The sequence below is a fragment of the Felis catus genome, chromosome C1, assembly GCF_018350175.1.
Source record: "Felis catus isolate Fca126 chromosome C1, F.catus_Fca126_mat1.0, whole genome shotgun sequence".
Classification (NCBI taxonomy): domain Eukaryota; kingdom Metazoa; phylum Chordata; class Mammalia; order Carnivora; family Felidae; genus Felis; species Felis catus.
In genome coordinates this window covers 42,575,945-42,592,620 of record NC_058375.1, presented here as the reverse complement: position 1 = coordinate 42,592,620, position 16,676 = coordinate 42,575,945, and the positions used below count along the sequence as shown (strand labels likewise).

The window sequence follows — 16,676 nt, the reverse complement described above, 5'->3', positions numbered from 1 at the left end:
GGCTCTGTACTGAGCATGGAGCCTGCTTGGGATTCTCCCTCTCTCTCCCTCTCTGCTCCTCTCATACACTCTCTCCCTAAAAGAGTAAATAATAATAAAATATTTTTGTCAGAATTCCCCAGAGCCTAACGGAGAGGAGATGTTCCATCTGACAGAATTGGGATTAAAAGTGAAGGCAATTATACTGCCCGGAAGTAAATACAGCCCACTAGTTCTGTACCTATGTAATCTTACCCTCTCTGAATGAGAGTTGACTCAGTGGGAGACATGTATTAATCTAGTATTACTGCCTGCAATCTAGATCAGCACAGTGGCCAAAACTAATGTCCCTTCCAGAGGTAGAAAAGTTTGGTATAAATGAAGAGAAAGAAAAATAGTAGCTAAAGGTACAGAAATGAACAAATGGGTCATGTCATGAGTGAAATCCAAGAGAACACTAACACCGCTAAAGAAGCTCAGAGCAAGAGATATCTCTTAGCTCAGTTGTACCAGCTGCCTGAGAGCAATATATGGCTTCACCTTAAGACCACTTCTGCTTTTGAAACTTCACAAGATCTAATGGAAGCCTGCAAATCTGAGTGGCCTTGCCCTGGCAGACATTTTCATATGATATGATTACTAATGACTGAATAGGACTCTCATGATGTGCCAGTATCTGTTAACTGTTATGATCTTTTTGTTACAAAGGATCTGTGGCCAAAGATTGGGGTGGCTCATGGTAGAATAAGAAATTATTTGGTCTCTGTCCCAGGTTCCTGGCAGAGCTCCTCAAATCCTTGGAATTTCCCAATAGGAGTATCTTGTCATTTATCAGGAGTCCCTTTTGAGAACATGCTAATAAGGTGACAGAGCAGAGTCCTTAGCCTCAGGATGAAGCTGGTGAACAGAAAGACCAAATGATTAGAGGGTTGGACCTTTCAGCCCCATCTTTGGACTTCTAGAAAGGGTAAGTGAGGAAGGTGCAGATTAAGCTCTATAAAAACTCTTGAACAAGAAGATATGAGGAGCTTCCACGTTGGTGAATGCATCCACATGCCCTGAAGGACGGTGCACCCCAAGTTCTGTGGGGACAGAAGCTCCTGTACTCAGGATACTTCTGGGCCCCACCCTATGTACCTCTTAATCTGGCTGTTCATCAGTATCCTTTATAATATCCTTTATAATAAACTGGTAAATGTCACTAAATGTTTCCCTGAGTTCTATGAGCTGCTCTAGCAAATTAATCAAACAGAAGAGGGGCTTATAGGAACCTCTAATCTTTATAACCAGTCAGAAGCACAGGTAAAAACCTAGACTTGGGACTGGCATCTGAAGTAGGGCAGTAGTCTTATGGGACTGTAGGATCTGATGCCATCTCCAGGTTAATAGTGTCAGAATTAAACTAAATTTGTAGGACATCTAGTCAGTGTTGCTGAGAATGGGAGAATTGCCTGGTGAGTTGTGGAGAAAACACACACTGGAGCCACAAAACACTGTCTTGATTACTGTAGCTTATAGAATAGCTGGAAGTCAGGTAGTGGAAGTGCTCCAATTTTGTTCTTCATTTTTCTAAGTTATTTTAATATTCTTTGCATTTCTGTATGAATTTTAGAATCAGTCTGTCAATTTCTCTTCAAAAGCCTGCTGGGATTTTGACTGGGGCTGTATAAATCTACAACAGACTTGGGGAGAATTGTCATTTTAACATTATTAAGTCTTTCAACTCATGAATATGGTAGATCTCTCCATTTAGCTAGGCCTTCTTCAATGTCTCTCAGCAGTGCTTTGTTTTTCTGTGTACAGGTCTATACATTTTGGTCAGATACACCCATCCCTAAGTATTTCATAGTTTTTGACACAATTGTAAATGTCATTTTTCCATTTATATTGGTTGTTGTTGGTATACAGAAATGCAACTGATTATTGTGTATATCGTGTATCCTGGAACCTTGCTAAACTCAATTAGAACTAGTTGCCCTTTTGCAGATTTCATGGGATTTTTCTACAGAGATAATCAGGTCATCTGTTACCTCACTCTTTCCACTCTGGATGTCTTTTGTTTCTTTCCTGATCACACTGGACAAATCCTCCATTACAATGTTCAATATGGTGAGACTGGACACCCTCTTGTTCCTGATCTTGGTAGGGCAACATTCACATTTAATTTTTCACTATTAATTTTGATGTTAGCTATAGGATTTCCTTAGACATCCTTTATCAGGACTGTGTAGTGGATTTTGTCAATTCTTTTTCTGCATCTATTTTCTGCTTTTCGTTTTTTTTTTTTTTAATGTTTATTTTTGAGAGCAAGAGAGTGCGCGAGTAGAAAAGGGGCAGAGAGAGAGAGAGAGAGAGAGAGAGAGAGAATCTGAAGCAGGTTCCGTGCTGTCAGCACAAAGCCTAACGTGGGGCTCAAGCCCATGAACCGTGAGATCATGACCTGATCTGAAGTCAGACGTTCAACTGACTGAGCCACTCAGGTGCCCCAGATTGCTTTTCTTTCCTCTTCTGGTAATAGAAACGAACACACTGATTTTCAAATGTAAACCAACCTTGCATTCTTAGAATAACCTTCCTGGTCCTTTTTATACACTGTTGAGTTCCATTTGTTAGAAAATTAAGAATTTCCTCATCTACATTCATGAGAGATATTGTTCAGTAATTCTTTTCTTACAAGGTCTTTGTCTGGTACTGATTTCAGGGTAATTCTGGTTTTCTTCCCACCCCACATACCCACCACCCCCCCAAGCTTTATTTCTCTCTAAGCTTCAGTTTAGATAGCTTCTACTGCTATGCATTTAATTTTGCTGATCTTTTCTTCTGTTATCTACTATTAAGTTCATTCAGATATATATTTTTTCATTTTTAGAACCTTTTTTAATGTTTATTTTTTTCTTTAATTTTAATTTAATTTTTTTAAAAAATAATTTACATCCAAATTAGTTAGCATATAGTGCAGCAATGATTTCAGGAGTAGATTCCTTAGTGTCCCTTACCCATTTTGCCCATCTCCCCTCCCACAAGTCCTCCAGTAACCCTCAGTTTGTTCTCCATATTTATGAGTCTCTTCTGTTTTGTCCCACTCCCTGTTTTTACACTACTTTTGTTTCCCTTAATGTTTATTTACTTTTAAGAGAGAGAGAAACAGCGTGAGCAGGGGAGAGGCAGAGAGAGAGAAACACAGAATCTGAAGCAGCTCCAGGCTCTGAGCTATCTGCCAGAGCCCAATGCTGGGCTCATACCCACAAGCTGTGAGATCATGACTTGAGTTGAAGTCAGGTGCTTAACTGACTGAGCCATCCAGGCACCCCATCCAGATATTTTTCATGTCAAATACTTAAAGTTTTAGCTATAGTATCTCTATTTTATTTACTTTTTTATATTTTTTCTTCTATTAATATTCATGTTTTCTTTAAAATCTTGGATCGTATCTATAAAAATTTTTTTGAAGTTACTTTTCTGGTATTTGCATTATCACCATCACTTCTGGGTCTATTTCAAGTGTCTGATTTTTCTTCTGGTTATGGGTCACATTTTCCTGCTTCTTCCCTCATCTAGCAATTTTTATCAGATACTAAACATGTTGTTGAGTTAGGCTAGATTTTGTTCTTTTTTTAAAAGAGTGCTTAGTTTTTCTCCGGCAGAAAGTTAATTTATTTTCAGAGCAACTTAACCATTTCAAACTTGTTTTTAAGCTGTGTTAGTGTCACCCTAGTGAAGCCCTTATTTTAGGGCTAGTTTAATCTCTTCTAGCATCTATACTGAATGCCCTGGGTGTTAAGTTCTTTCCAGTGTTAGGAAGTCTAGTATTTCCAAACCCTGTGTGAGCTCCAAGTGTTGTTCAGTTAGCCACTCTTTGGTATTTGTTCTTTCTCAGACCTCAAGGAGTCTCATCCTAGACATTCACAGCTCACTAATCAGACAAAAACTCAAGAAACATTTAAGATTTCTGGAGTCTCTTCTAGATGTAGCTTTCACCTCTGCATTACTCTCTGACTTATAAATTCCATACATTTTGTCCGATACCTCAATCTCACCAAACTTATCTCCTCAGGTCAATGAAATTGCTGTGCTGTACTTGGTTCTCTTTCAGGGATGGGAATCTTTGCTGCCTTTTGCCTACTGTCTAGAAAGACTTGTTCCAAATCTTTCCCACCCTGTGTTTTCTAGTATTAATGGTTAGAGGGCGAGTCTGGTACAAGTTACTCTGTCATGGCCCCCAAAGTATAAATTTCTGCTTATATAATTTTCTATCATGTCTTCTTTACTAATAACATACAAATATACCACTGTCTTGGTATTTCAACATTACTTCACATTTATCTATTGCTGGACCTCTAGGTTACTTAAACTTAATTGCTATTATAAGTAACGGTCTGATGAATATCTCTCAAACAAGTGCTTGGATATAATTTTAAAATTAAAAGGTAGACTACTTAAATGTTGATCAATAGGGAAGTGGCTATATAAATTACTGCTAAGTTCATTTATTAAGTATAGAGGAATGTATTAAGGGTTATGTCCCCCAAAAACACAGGTTAAAGTCCTAATCTCCAGTACTTCAGAATGTGACTTTATTTGGAAATCGAGTTGTTGCTAATATAATTAAGATGAAGTCATTAGAGTGGACCTTAATCCATTATGACTGGTGTTCTTTTATGAAAAGGGGAGATTTGGACACAGAAACATATGCACAGAAAACGATGTGAAGACATGTGGACAAGATGGTCATCGGACAGGAGTGATGCGTGTAAAGCCAAGGAATGCTAAGGATTGGTAGCACACACCAGAAGCTAGAAGAAGCAAGGAAGAATTCTTCCCTAGAGCTGTCCCAGAAAGTATGGCCCTAAAGACACCTTGATTTTAGACTTCAAGCCTCCAGAACGGAAAGACAAACATTCCTGTTGTTTTAAGTCACCCACATGTGGTACTTTGTTATGGTAGTACTAGGAAACTAATATACCATACAATAAAGATTATGTGATTACTAAAAATCATGTTGTCAAAAACTTTCTAAAATACGGGAAAATACTCATTATAATGTGTGATATAGGTACTATTATTATTCCCATTTAACAAATGTGAAACTGCGGCCCCAGGCTTACTGATTTCTTCAAGATGTCATACATAAGTGCTGGAACATGATTTGAATCCAGGTAGATTCCTGTGTGCTTTTGCTACTATGCTATACTATCTCTTAATTATTAAAAGCTATAAGCAGCATTAGAACTTTTAATGCAAACTGAGAAGTCAATTCCATTTAAATATAAACAAGATAAGCCAGGGAAGCAGGAATATAGAAACCTAAACTACTTGAGTTGGAGATAAATATTCTAACATTCCCCAATTACAGTGCATTTTGTTTATTTTCATTTTTTTAAAATAATCTCTACATTCAACAGGGGGCTCGAACTCACAACCCCAAGATCAAGAGTCACATGGTCTACTGACTGAGCCAGACAGGCACCCCTACAGTGCATTTTGGAATAAATTTTTCAGGAGGATCATCCACAGAATAAACTTAAAAGAACATCAACACTTAAAAGTAATAACAAAAATAAATACTTATGTGATAGGCTGTTAAGAAACTAGGGAGTTCTCAGAACCTGTAAGGACAATAAAAGGAGGAAATTTTTGGATCAGAGGCAGTTTAATATAGCTATTGAGGCAGTCTCAATTTTTTTAAGCTTATTTATTTTGAGAGAGAGAGGGGGAGACAGTGTGAGCGGGGCAAAGAGAGAGGGAGAGAGAGAAAATCCCAAGCAGGCTCCTCATCATCAGCACAGAGCTTGATGTAGGGCTCAAACTCACAAATCATGAGATCATGACCTGAGTGAAAACCAGGAGTTAGAAGCTTAACTGACTGAGCCACCCAGGCACCCCAGAGGAAGTGTCTATGAATGAACTGGGGAATATAGTCGGAGGGGTCAGAAAAGCTCCCAGGTAGGGGCACCTGGGTGGCTCAGTCGGTTAAGCGGCCGACTTTGGCTCAGGTCATGATCTCGCGGTCAGTGAGTTCAAGCCCCGGGTCGGGCTCTGTGCTGACAGCTCAGAGCCCGGAGCCTGTTTCAGATTCTGTGTCTCCCTCTCTCTGACCCTCCCCCATTCATGCTCTGTCTCTCTCTGTCTCAAAAATAAATAAAACGTTAAAAAAAAAAATTTAACAACAACAAAAAAGCTCCGAGGTAGAAGTTTAGCTGGGTACAAGGCAGTTTTCTCTATCACATCCTATTCCCTAAACCTCTGTCCTCTGTGTATCTCACATAAAAGAGCTTCCACTGAATTGCCTTTTTGTATTATGCACTGAGTTTTCATCAAAGAATAAGAAGGTATCTTGTAAGATGTTACTGCTATTTACTACATCACTATTGTTAAAAACAACTCTCACACTTCCTATATGAGTCCATTTATAATATCATCCCTATTGAGGTTCCGTAAAAAAAATTTTAATTTGTAGTTAATTGCCCAGAAAAGCTTTAATTCCCTGTAAGGATATGGAATGGTATTTCCTCCTTATATGTAAAGAGAACTATGTAGCTGATTATTTGCAGCCCAGCCACAGAAAGAACATGAATCACCATGTATGGTCTATGTATTTATATTCTACTATTTTCCCTATAACCTTTAATTTCTTTTCCAATTATTTTTCCTTGGTCCTGATCTCTAATTTTAAATACTAAAAAAAAATGTTTTTAATGTGTTATTTATTTTTGAGAGAGAGAGAGAGAGAGAGAGAGAGAGAGACAGAGCACGAGTAGGGGAGGAACAGAAAGAGAGGGAGACACAGATCTGAAGCAGGCTCCAGGCTCTGAGCTGTCAGCACAGAGCCTGACGTGGGGCTCAAATCCACAAACCCCAAGATCATGACCTGAGCCGAAGTCAGACACAATCGACTGAATCACCCAGGTACCCCTAATTTCAAATATTTTAATTTATACTGTATTAAAATGTTTCTACTATTAAAGTGTTTTTTCTGCAGTGTTTCAAATCATTTAATGGAATGAATTTTATTAATAAATAACCAACAAAGAGTTGTATCATAACCCTCAAAAAAGAATAATATGGAATCTAATCCAAATTCTTGCTTCTCCAGAGACCATGAGTGCAGACAGCAATGTCTTAAACAATGAAGTTTTGTGTGGATGAGGACTGGGCACTGAAATGTACCATAATCACTGGATCACCTTAAAACTTTTTCTTTTTTTTTTTTTTTTTTTTCTTTTTTTTTTTCTTTCAACGTTTATTTATTTTTGGGACAGAGAGAGACAGAGCATGAACGGGGGAGGGGCAGAGAGAGAGGGAGACACAGAATCGGAAACAGGCTCCAGGCTCTGAGCCATCAGCCCAGAGCCTGACACGGGGCTCGAACTCACGGACCGCGAGATCGTGACCTGGCTGAAGTTGGACGCTTAACCTGACCTGGCTGAAGTCGGACGCTTAACCGACTGCGCCACCCAGGCGCCCCTCACCTTAAAACTTTTGATTAGCAGATGGACTCACTATAGGCTCCTTTTTTTTTCTTTTTTTTTTTTTTTTTAAAGGCCCAGCACAGGAGCTTGAACTCACAACCTGAGATCATGACTTGAGCTGTGGTCAAGTGTCAGACGTTTAGCCAACTGAGCCGCCCAGGCACCCCATGTAGGAACCTAATTTTTATACTCCATGACGACAGAACAGTGTCTCATTCATCACTGTCATTCAGTATCTAGTATTACTGAGATAATTCTGAAAGAATAAATTTAGTTTATAACCTAAGATTCTCTCTTAAGTAATCTCTGCACCCAGTGTGGGTGGGGCTTGAACTCATGATCCTGAGATCAAAAGTTGCATGCTCTACCAACTGAGCCAGCCAGGCACCCCTAAAGGTTCTTATATTGTGTCTTTTAAAATCTGTGTCCTTAAAAAAAAAAAAAAAATCATTTCAATATACCATTTAAAGGGCGCCTGGGTGGCTTAGTCAGTTAGGCGTCCAACTTCGGCTCAGGTCATGATCTCGCGATTTGTGAGTTCGAGCCCCACGTTCGACTCTGTGCTGACAGCTCGGAGCCTGCAGCCTGCTTCGGATTCTGTGTCTCCCTCTCTCTCTGCCCCTCCCCTACTTGTGCTCTGTCTCTGTCTCTCAAAAATAAACAAAGGTAAAAAAAAATTTTTTTTAAATATACCATTTAGAAATGGCTTTCTTGTGTAAGGAGAATATCACTTGAAAAAGAAAAACATAGTTCTCTTTTTGGTACATACGATTCTTGCTGCAGACATGTTGCATGGCCCAAACTGCCCATAGCTGGACTCCTGGTGTTGTGAAACAGCCAAGTAAAGGGAAAAATGGATTAAAGGACCTAAAGTTTCAAAAGAAAAAAAATAAAGTTACATCCTATACTTAGTGTCATTTCTAAAGCAATAATTCCTGAGCTTTTCATACTAGAAATTTCATCCAACTATTTTTAAACTAATATAAATGAATTATAGAGCATTATTTCCTTGTCTTGAGACACTTGAGAAAGGATCATGTTCATATAAAGTTTTGGTACAAAAGTTGGAAGGTGATCAGAACAAGGTACTGGCAGAAATATTTTTTTGGAAATACTCTTTTGGTATTGAAGATAAACATTTAAGAACAACAGACCTTGTTTTGGAAACTGAGAAAAGGAGGAGTTAATTGGCAACTATCTGGTAGAACACCACGAAAGTGAATACCAGCCTTTCAATTTCTACCAGTCCTCTGCCTTCTGCTCCAAAATAGATAGAACATAAGTTGGGGGAATCAAAAATGTTGGCACTATCAGCATTTGTGAAGTAGAGAACAAAAATAAGATGCAATAATGTTATTTATATGGCAATATGGAGTCCTTCAGGAAATTAGTAACTTAGCTCTGAAGTCACCTGTCATAAACAGTGAGGCATCCAATATGCACTTTAAGAAATTATCACAAACTGTTTCCCCAAACTAACCTGGTGCTACTTCTAGTTCTTTCAGTGTATCATCTTGTCCTGGACCTCTTTGCATTAAGACATTATCTCTTCTTCCTAAAATCTTCTGCCCCTACTTAGTTATCTCTCAAAATTCAGCTCATAATTTACTTCCTCTGGAAGCTTTTTACCATTTTCCATTGCATTTAAGTACTGTCATCTTTAATTTCATAGCATCCTATGTATATAACTAGCTTAATAGTGAATTATGTCTGATTCACATTTGGTGTCTCTCACTAGGCTGTAAGGTTCTTGTCTGTAGGCAACATGTCTTTTTTTTTTTTTTCCAGATTAGTTTATTGGATTCATCTTTTTTTTTAAATATATGAAATTTAATGTCAAATTGGTTTCCATACAACACCCAGTGCTCATCCCAAAAGATGCCCTCTTCAATACCCATCTCCCACCCCCTATCAGCCCTCAGTTTGTTCTCAGTTTTTAAGAGTCTCTTATGCTTTGGCTCTCTCCCACTCTAACCTCTCTCTCTCTTTTTTCTCCTTCCCCTCCCTATGGGTTCCTGTTAAGTTTCTCAGGATCCACATAAGAGTGAAAACATATGGTATCTGTCTTTCTCTGTATGGCTTATTTCACTCAGAATAAACTCTCCAGTTCCATCCACGTTGCTACAAAGGGCCATATTTCATTCTTTCTCATTGCCATGTAGTACTCCATTGTGTATATAAACCACAATTTCTTTATCCATTCATCACTTGATGGACATTTAGGTTCTTTCCATAATTTGGCTATTGTTGAGAGTGCTGCTATAAACATTGGGGTACAAGTGCCCCTATGCATCAGTACTCCTGTATCCCTTGGGTAAATTCCTAGCAGTGCTACTGCTAGGTCATAGGGTAGGTCTGTTTTTAATTTTTTGAGGAACCTCCACACTGTTTTCCAGAGCAACTGCACCAGTTTGCATTCCCACCAACAGTGCAAGCGGGTTCCCATTTCTCCACATCCTCGCCAGCATCTGTAGTCTCCTGATTTGTTCATTTTGGCCACTCTGACTGGCGTGAGGTGATACCTGAGTGTGGTTTTGATTATTTCCCTGATGAGGAGCGACGTTGAGCATCTTTTCATGTGCCTGTTGGCCATCCGATGTCTTCTTTAGAGAAGTGTCTATTCATGTTTTCTGCCCATTTCTTCACTGGATTATTTGTTTTTCGGGTGTGGAGTTTGGTGAGCTCTTTATACATTTCGGATACTAGCCCTTTGTCCGATATGCCATTTGCAAATATCTTTTCCCATTCTGTTGGTTGCCTTTTAGTTTTGTTGATTGTTTCCTTTGCTGTGCGGAAGCTTTTTATCTTCATGAGGTCCCAATAGTTCATTTTTGCTTTTAATTCCCTTGCCTTTGGGGATGTGTCAAGTAAGAAATTGCTACGGCTGAGGTCAGAGAGGTCTTTTCCTGTTTTCTCCTCTAGGGTTTTGATGGTTTCCTGTCTCACATTCAGGTCCTTTATCCATTTTGAGTTTATTTTTGTGAATGGTGTGAGAAAGTGGTCTAGTTTCAACCTTCTGCATGTTGCTGTCCAGTTCTTCCAGCACCATTTGTTAAAGAGACTGTCTTTTTTCCATTGGATATTCTTCCCTGCTTTGTCAAAGATTAGATGGCCATACTTTTGTGGGTCTAGTTCTGGGGTTCCTATTCTATTCCATTGGTCTATGTGTCTGTTTTATGCCAATACCATGCTGTCTTGATGATGACAGCTTTGTAGTAGAGGCTAAAGTCTGGGATTGTGATGCCTCCTGCTTTGGTCTTCTTCTTCAAAATTACTTTGTCTATTTAGGGCCTTTTATGGTTCCATAGGAGTTTTAGGATTGCTTGTTCTAGCTTCGAGAAGAATGCTGGTGCAATTTTGATTGGGATTGCATTGAGTGTGTAGATAGTTTGGGTAGTATTGACATTTTGACAATATTTATTCTTCCAACCCATGAGCACGGAATGTTTTTCCATTTCTTTATATCTTCTTCAATTTCCTTCATAAGCTTTCTATAGTTTTCAGCATACAGATTTTTTACACCTTTGGTTAGGTTTATTCCTAGGTATTTTATGCTTCTTGGTGCAATTGTGAATGGGATCAGTTTCTTTATTTGTCTTTCTGTTGTTTCATTATTAGTGTATAAGAATGCAACTGATTTCTGTACATTGATTTTATATCCTGCAACTGCTAAATTCATGTATCAGTTCTAGCAGACTTTTGGTGGAGTCTATCGGATTTTCCATGTATAATAGCATGTCATCTGCAAAAAGTGAATGCTTAACTTCATCTCTGCCAATTTTGATGCCTTTGATTTCCTTTTGTTGTCTGATTGCTGATGCTAGCACTTCCAACACTATGTTGAACAACAGCGGTGAGAGTGGACATCCCTGTCGTGTTCCTGATCTCAGGGAAAAAGCTCTCAGTTTTTCCCCATTGAGGATGATGTTAGCTGTGGGCTTTTCATAAGTGGCTTTTATGGTGTTTAAGTATGTTCTTTCTATCCCGACTTTCTCGAGGGTTTTTATTAAGAAAGGATGCTGAATTTTGTCAAATGCTTTTTCTGCATCGATTGACAGGGTCATATGGTTCTCATCTTTTCTTTTATTAATGTGTTGTATCACGTTGATTGATTTGCGAATGTTGAACCAGCCCTGCATTCCAGGAATGAATCCCACTTGATCATGGTGAATAATTCTTTTTATATGCTGTTGAATTCGATTGGCTAGTATCTTATTGAGAATTTTTGCATCCATACTCATCAGGGATATTGGCCTGTAGTTCTTTTTTTTTTACTGGGTCTCTGTCTGGTTTAGGAATCAAAGTAATACTGGCTTCATAGAATGAGTCTGGAAGTTTTCCTTCCCTTTCTATTTTTTGGAATAGCTTGAGAAGGATAGGTATTATCTCTGCCTTGAATGTCTGGTAACTCCCCTGGGAAGCCATCTGGTCCTGGACTCTTATTTGTTGGGAAGTTTTTGATAACTGATTCAATTTCTTCACTGGTTATGGGTCTGTTCAAGCTTTCTATTTCCTCCTGATTGAGTTTTGGAAGAGTGTGGGTGTTTAGGAATTTGTCCATTTCTTCCAGGTTGTCCAGTTTGTTGGCATATAGTTTTTCATAGTATTCCCTGATAATTGCTTGTATTTCTGAGGGATTGGTGTAATAATTCCATTTTCATTCATGATTTTATCTATTTGGGTCATCTCCCTTTTCTTTTTGAGAAGCCTGGCTAGAGGTTTATCAATTTTGTTTATTTTTTCAAAAAAACAACTCTTGGTTTCGTTGATCTGCTCTACAGTTTTTTTAGATTCTATATTGTTTATTTCTGCTCTGGTCTTTATTATTTCTCTTCTTCTGCTGGGTTTAGGCTGTCTTTGTTGCTCTGCTTCTATTTCCTTTAGGTGTGTTGTTAGATTTTGTATTTGGGATTTTTCTTGTTTCTTGAGATAGGCCTGGATTGCAATGTATTTTCCTCTCAGGACTGCCTTTGCTGCATCCCAAAGTGTTTGGATTGTTGTATTTTCATTTTTGTTTGTTTCCATATATTTTTAAATTTCTTCTCTAATTGCCTGGTTGACCCATTCATTCTTTGGTAGGGTGTTCTTTAACCTCCATGCTTTTGGAGGTTTTCCAGACTTTTTCTTGTGGTTGATTTCAAGCTTCATAGCATTGTGATCTGAAAGTGTGCATGGTATGATCTCAGTTCTTTTATACTTATGAAGGGCTGTTTTGTGACCCAGGATGTGATATTGGAGAATGTTCCATGTGCACTCGAGAAGAAAGTATATTCTGTTGCTTTGGGATGCAGAGTTCTAAATATATCTGTCAAGTCCATCTGACCCAATGTATCATTCAGGGCCCTTGTTTCTTTATTGACCATGTGTCTAGATGATCTATCCATTGCTGTAAGTGGGGTGTTAAAGTCCCCTGCAATTACCACATTCTTATCAATAAGGTTGCTTATTTTTGTAATTGTTTTATATATTTGGGGGCTCCCATATTCGGCGCATAGACATTCATAATTGTTAGCTCTTCCTGATGGATAGACCCTGTAATTATTATATAATGCCCTTCTTCATCTCTTGTTACAGCCTTTAATTTAAAGTCTAGTTTGTCTGATATAAGTATGGCTACTCCAGCTCTCTTTTGACTTCCAGTAGCATGATAAATAGTTCATCATCCCCTCACTTTCTTTTTTTTTTTTTTAATTTATTTTTGGGATAGAGAGAGACAGAGCATGAACGGGGGAGGGGCAGAGAGAGAGGGAGACACAGAATCGGAAACAGGCTCCAGGCTCCGAGCCATCAGCCCAGAGCCTGACGCGGGGCTCGAACTCACGGACTGCGAGATCGTGACCTGGCTGAAGTCGGACGCTTAACTGACTGCGCCACCCAGGCGCCCCCATCCCCTCACTTTCAATCTGAAGGTGTCCTCAGGTCTAAAATGAGTTTCTTGTAGACAGCAAATAGATGGGTCTTATTTTTTTATCCATTCTGATACCCTATGTCTTTTGGTTGGTGCATTTAGTCCATTTACATTCAGTGTTATTATAGAAAGATATGAGTTTAGAGTCATTGTGATGTCTGTAGGTTTCATGCTTGTAGCGTTGTCTCTCGTACTTTGTCTCACAGGATCCCCCTTAGGATCTCTTGTAGGGCTGGTTTAGTGGTGATGAATTCCTTCAGTTTTTGTTTGTTTGGGAAGACCTTTATCTCTCCTTCTATTCTAAATGATAGATTTGCTGGATAAAGGATTCTCGGCTGCATATATTTTCTGTTCATCACATTGAAGATTTCCTGCCATTCCTTTCTGGCCTGCCAAGTTTCAGTAGAGAGATCCATCACGAGTCTTATCTGTTTCCCTTTATATGTTAGAGCACGTTTATCCCTAGCTGCTTTCAGAATTTTCTCTTTATCCTTGTATTTTGCCAGTTTCACTATGATATGTAGTGCAGAAGATCGATTAAAATTACATCTGAAGGGAGTTCTCTGTGCCTCTTGGATTTCAATGCCTTTTTCCTTCCCCAGATCAGGGAAGTTCTCAGCTATTATTTCTTCAAGTACACCTTCAGCACCTTTCCCTCCCTCTTCCTCCTCTGGAATACCAATTACGCATAGATTACTTCTTTTAGTGCATCACTTAGTTCTCTAATTTTCCCCTCATACTCCTGGATTTTTTATCTCTTTTTCTCAGCTTCCTCTTTTTCCATAATTTTATCTTCTAGTTCACCTATTCTCTCCTCTGCCTCTTCAATGTAGGCAACATGTCATACTCATCTTTGAATTTTAAGAGCATAGAACAGGTCCTTGGCACTTTCTTCAATAAATGTGAAATGAAAGAAGAAATGATGAATGACAGGTAACAGAAAAAAGTGAAAATATTTCAATCCTTTTAAAACCAGTAAGAAGATAGATGCCTGAGGGAAAATACATTATACACCTGGTAGGAATAATCTCCAAGCAAGCGAAATGACTAGGTTAAGGGCTTAATATTAATTATCTTGCTAATTACCTGTATGCTACCATCTCACACTCTGGAGTTGGCCATTTCAAAATAGCTGAATGCTGCAAGACACAAGACACACAAGAAAGAATACAATATTTATTCAGCACTGCATTATTGCATTATGAAACTCTGATAGCTTAACTACGATGAATGTTTGTTTGTATGCTTCTAGAAAACACCAAATGACCTTACCAGATCATCCAGAAGAGAATTCCTCTGGCTACGGCTCAATGTCCAAGCTTGTTCACCTCTAGATATTAAATGGGCAATAATTCCAGCTGCAAAGTAACTGACTTCCACTTCAACACTATGCAGGAGGCTACTGATGTGGTCTATAAAATCCTTCCACATTAACTCAGAATGCAATTCTTGCACTTCAGCTATATTATTCTGGAAAAAAAGAAGATATAAAAATTGAAGTAATATGCATAATGGCTAAATGACCATTTGTATTCTAAGAAGGAACAGAGATTGTAACAATTTAAACACGTATCTGCAGGGGCGCCTGGGTTGCTCAGTTGGTTAAGTGTCTGACTTTGGCTCAGGTCATGATCTCACAGTTTGTGAGTATAAGCCCCTCATCTGTCAGTGCAGAGCCCGCTTCAGATAATCTGTCTTCTTCTCTCTCCCCTCCCTGACTTGTGCCCACGCGCGTTCTCTGTCTCTCTGTCTCAAAAATAAATAAACATTAAAAAAAAAAACATGTTATCTGCATATACATAAAAGGTGAAGACTTTTGTTATGTTAGCACAGTGTGTTTACGGGTGATTTATTTTCTCTCCTCACAAAACAATAAAATAATACAGAAACAGTAGTGAGTTCCTTTTTCAGGCAAAATGATGAGGTGGATAACCTAAAAAATCCCCTGCTATAAAATATTTAGAAGTGATAGTGGGAAAACAGCTAACAACCTTTATTTGTTTGTTTATTTACTTATTTTCAAAATGTTTATTTATTTGAGAGAGCATGTGAGCACAAGGGGGTTGGTGGGCAGAGAGAGAGGGAAAGAGAGAATCTAAAGCACGCTCCGCGCTGCCAGCACAGAGGTTGGATGTGGGGCTCGATCCCATGAACTAAGACTTGATCATGAGCTGAGCCAAAATCAAGCGTCAGACACTTAACTGACTGAGCCACCTAGGTGATCCAACAACCTTTAAATATGTAACCTGCTGGGATAAAAAGCAAATAGGGAACCAAATCAGAGCAGTAACAGGCCATCACTGACTTGTAGAGTCAAGAGCACTGGGTTTTAATAGCCATGCAAAGGCAGAAAGTAAGGCTAAAAACTGGAACTAAGACTTCACATATAAGACAAGGACTTTCAAAGTATCACACCTCAGAAAAAGAGTAGACTGACATAGGTGAATGAAAAAGAGGCCTATTGTAATCTGGGATCTGGCCTAAAAGGAAAAGTCTTCTCTTGCCATTTTCAATAAGGGACTGTCCTCATGCAAGATTGTAGTTCAAATTTATACCATCTGTGTGGTCTGGAGAAACTCCAAGCTGAGAAGCAACAGTAACAGAGGTTGAAGAAAAACCAGGAAAGTTTGGTTATCAAAAAAGCAGAGAGGGGTGAGTGTATCAAAAGGACAAAGGGATTAGCAGTTCTGAATAATGTGGAGAGCATAAATAAAATGAAGGCAAAAAAGCATCCCTTTGAGCAATACAGTGATCGTTTTTTAAGATTTTTTATTTTTAAGTAATCTCTGCACCTAACATGGGGCTTGAACCTACAACCCTGATATCAAGAGTCACGTGCTCTACCAACTAAGCCAGCCAGCCACCCCTCATTATAGTAATTTGTGTCTTAAAAATTTCACAGCCTTAGACCTCCACTGAACGCCAAAGTTTGACTGTTGGCCTATATAAGGTAGACGTTTTATCTGGGCTTGGGGTGTGATGGCTTCCTTACACAGTACATAAGGAAGACCTCTATTCGCATGGGAAACAACTGAGGGGTTTCCAATTTAGACTATGGGTCTAAAGGATCTAAGATCCAACTTAACATACTGCTCTGAAGATTAATCCTCATTCTTAAAACTTAATTTGATCTACTATGAAACAATAATTTTCTTCCTAACATGTTGATTCCATCTCTTAGGAACCAAAACACTGAACTTTCGATTATTAAGAGACTACTTGTTCCTTAGCTTAAGTCATTTTATAATAAATGAAAGTGAAAGGCATCATGTCCAAATGTATTCTCTGTAATGACTAACAAGTTTTCTTCTTCAACTATG

The 16,676-nt window shown here is 38.7% G+C and overlaps 1 protein-coding gene across 1 annotated transcript in view; it reads right to left on the bottom strand.

Annotated features, from left to right (window-relative positions):
• The window catches only part of ZYG11B (zyg-11 family member B, cell cycle regulator), a 92,716-nt gene that overhangs the window by 16,062 nt on the left and 59,978 nt on the right, over window positions 1-16,676 (bottom strand). The window contains exons 11-13 of the mRNA XM_006934745.5: window positions 14,629-14,826; window positions 14,443-14,495; window positions 8,218-8,315 (exon numbers count right to left, since the gene is read on the bottom strand). Coding sequence (XP_006934807.1) covers window positions 8,218-8,315; window positions 14,443-14,495; window positions 14,629-14,826 — 349 coding nt within the window. The remainder of the gene's footprint in view (window positions 1-8,217; window positions 8,316-14,442; window positions 14,496-14,628; window positions 14,827-16,676) is intronic.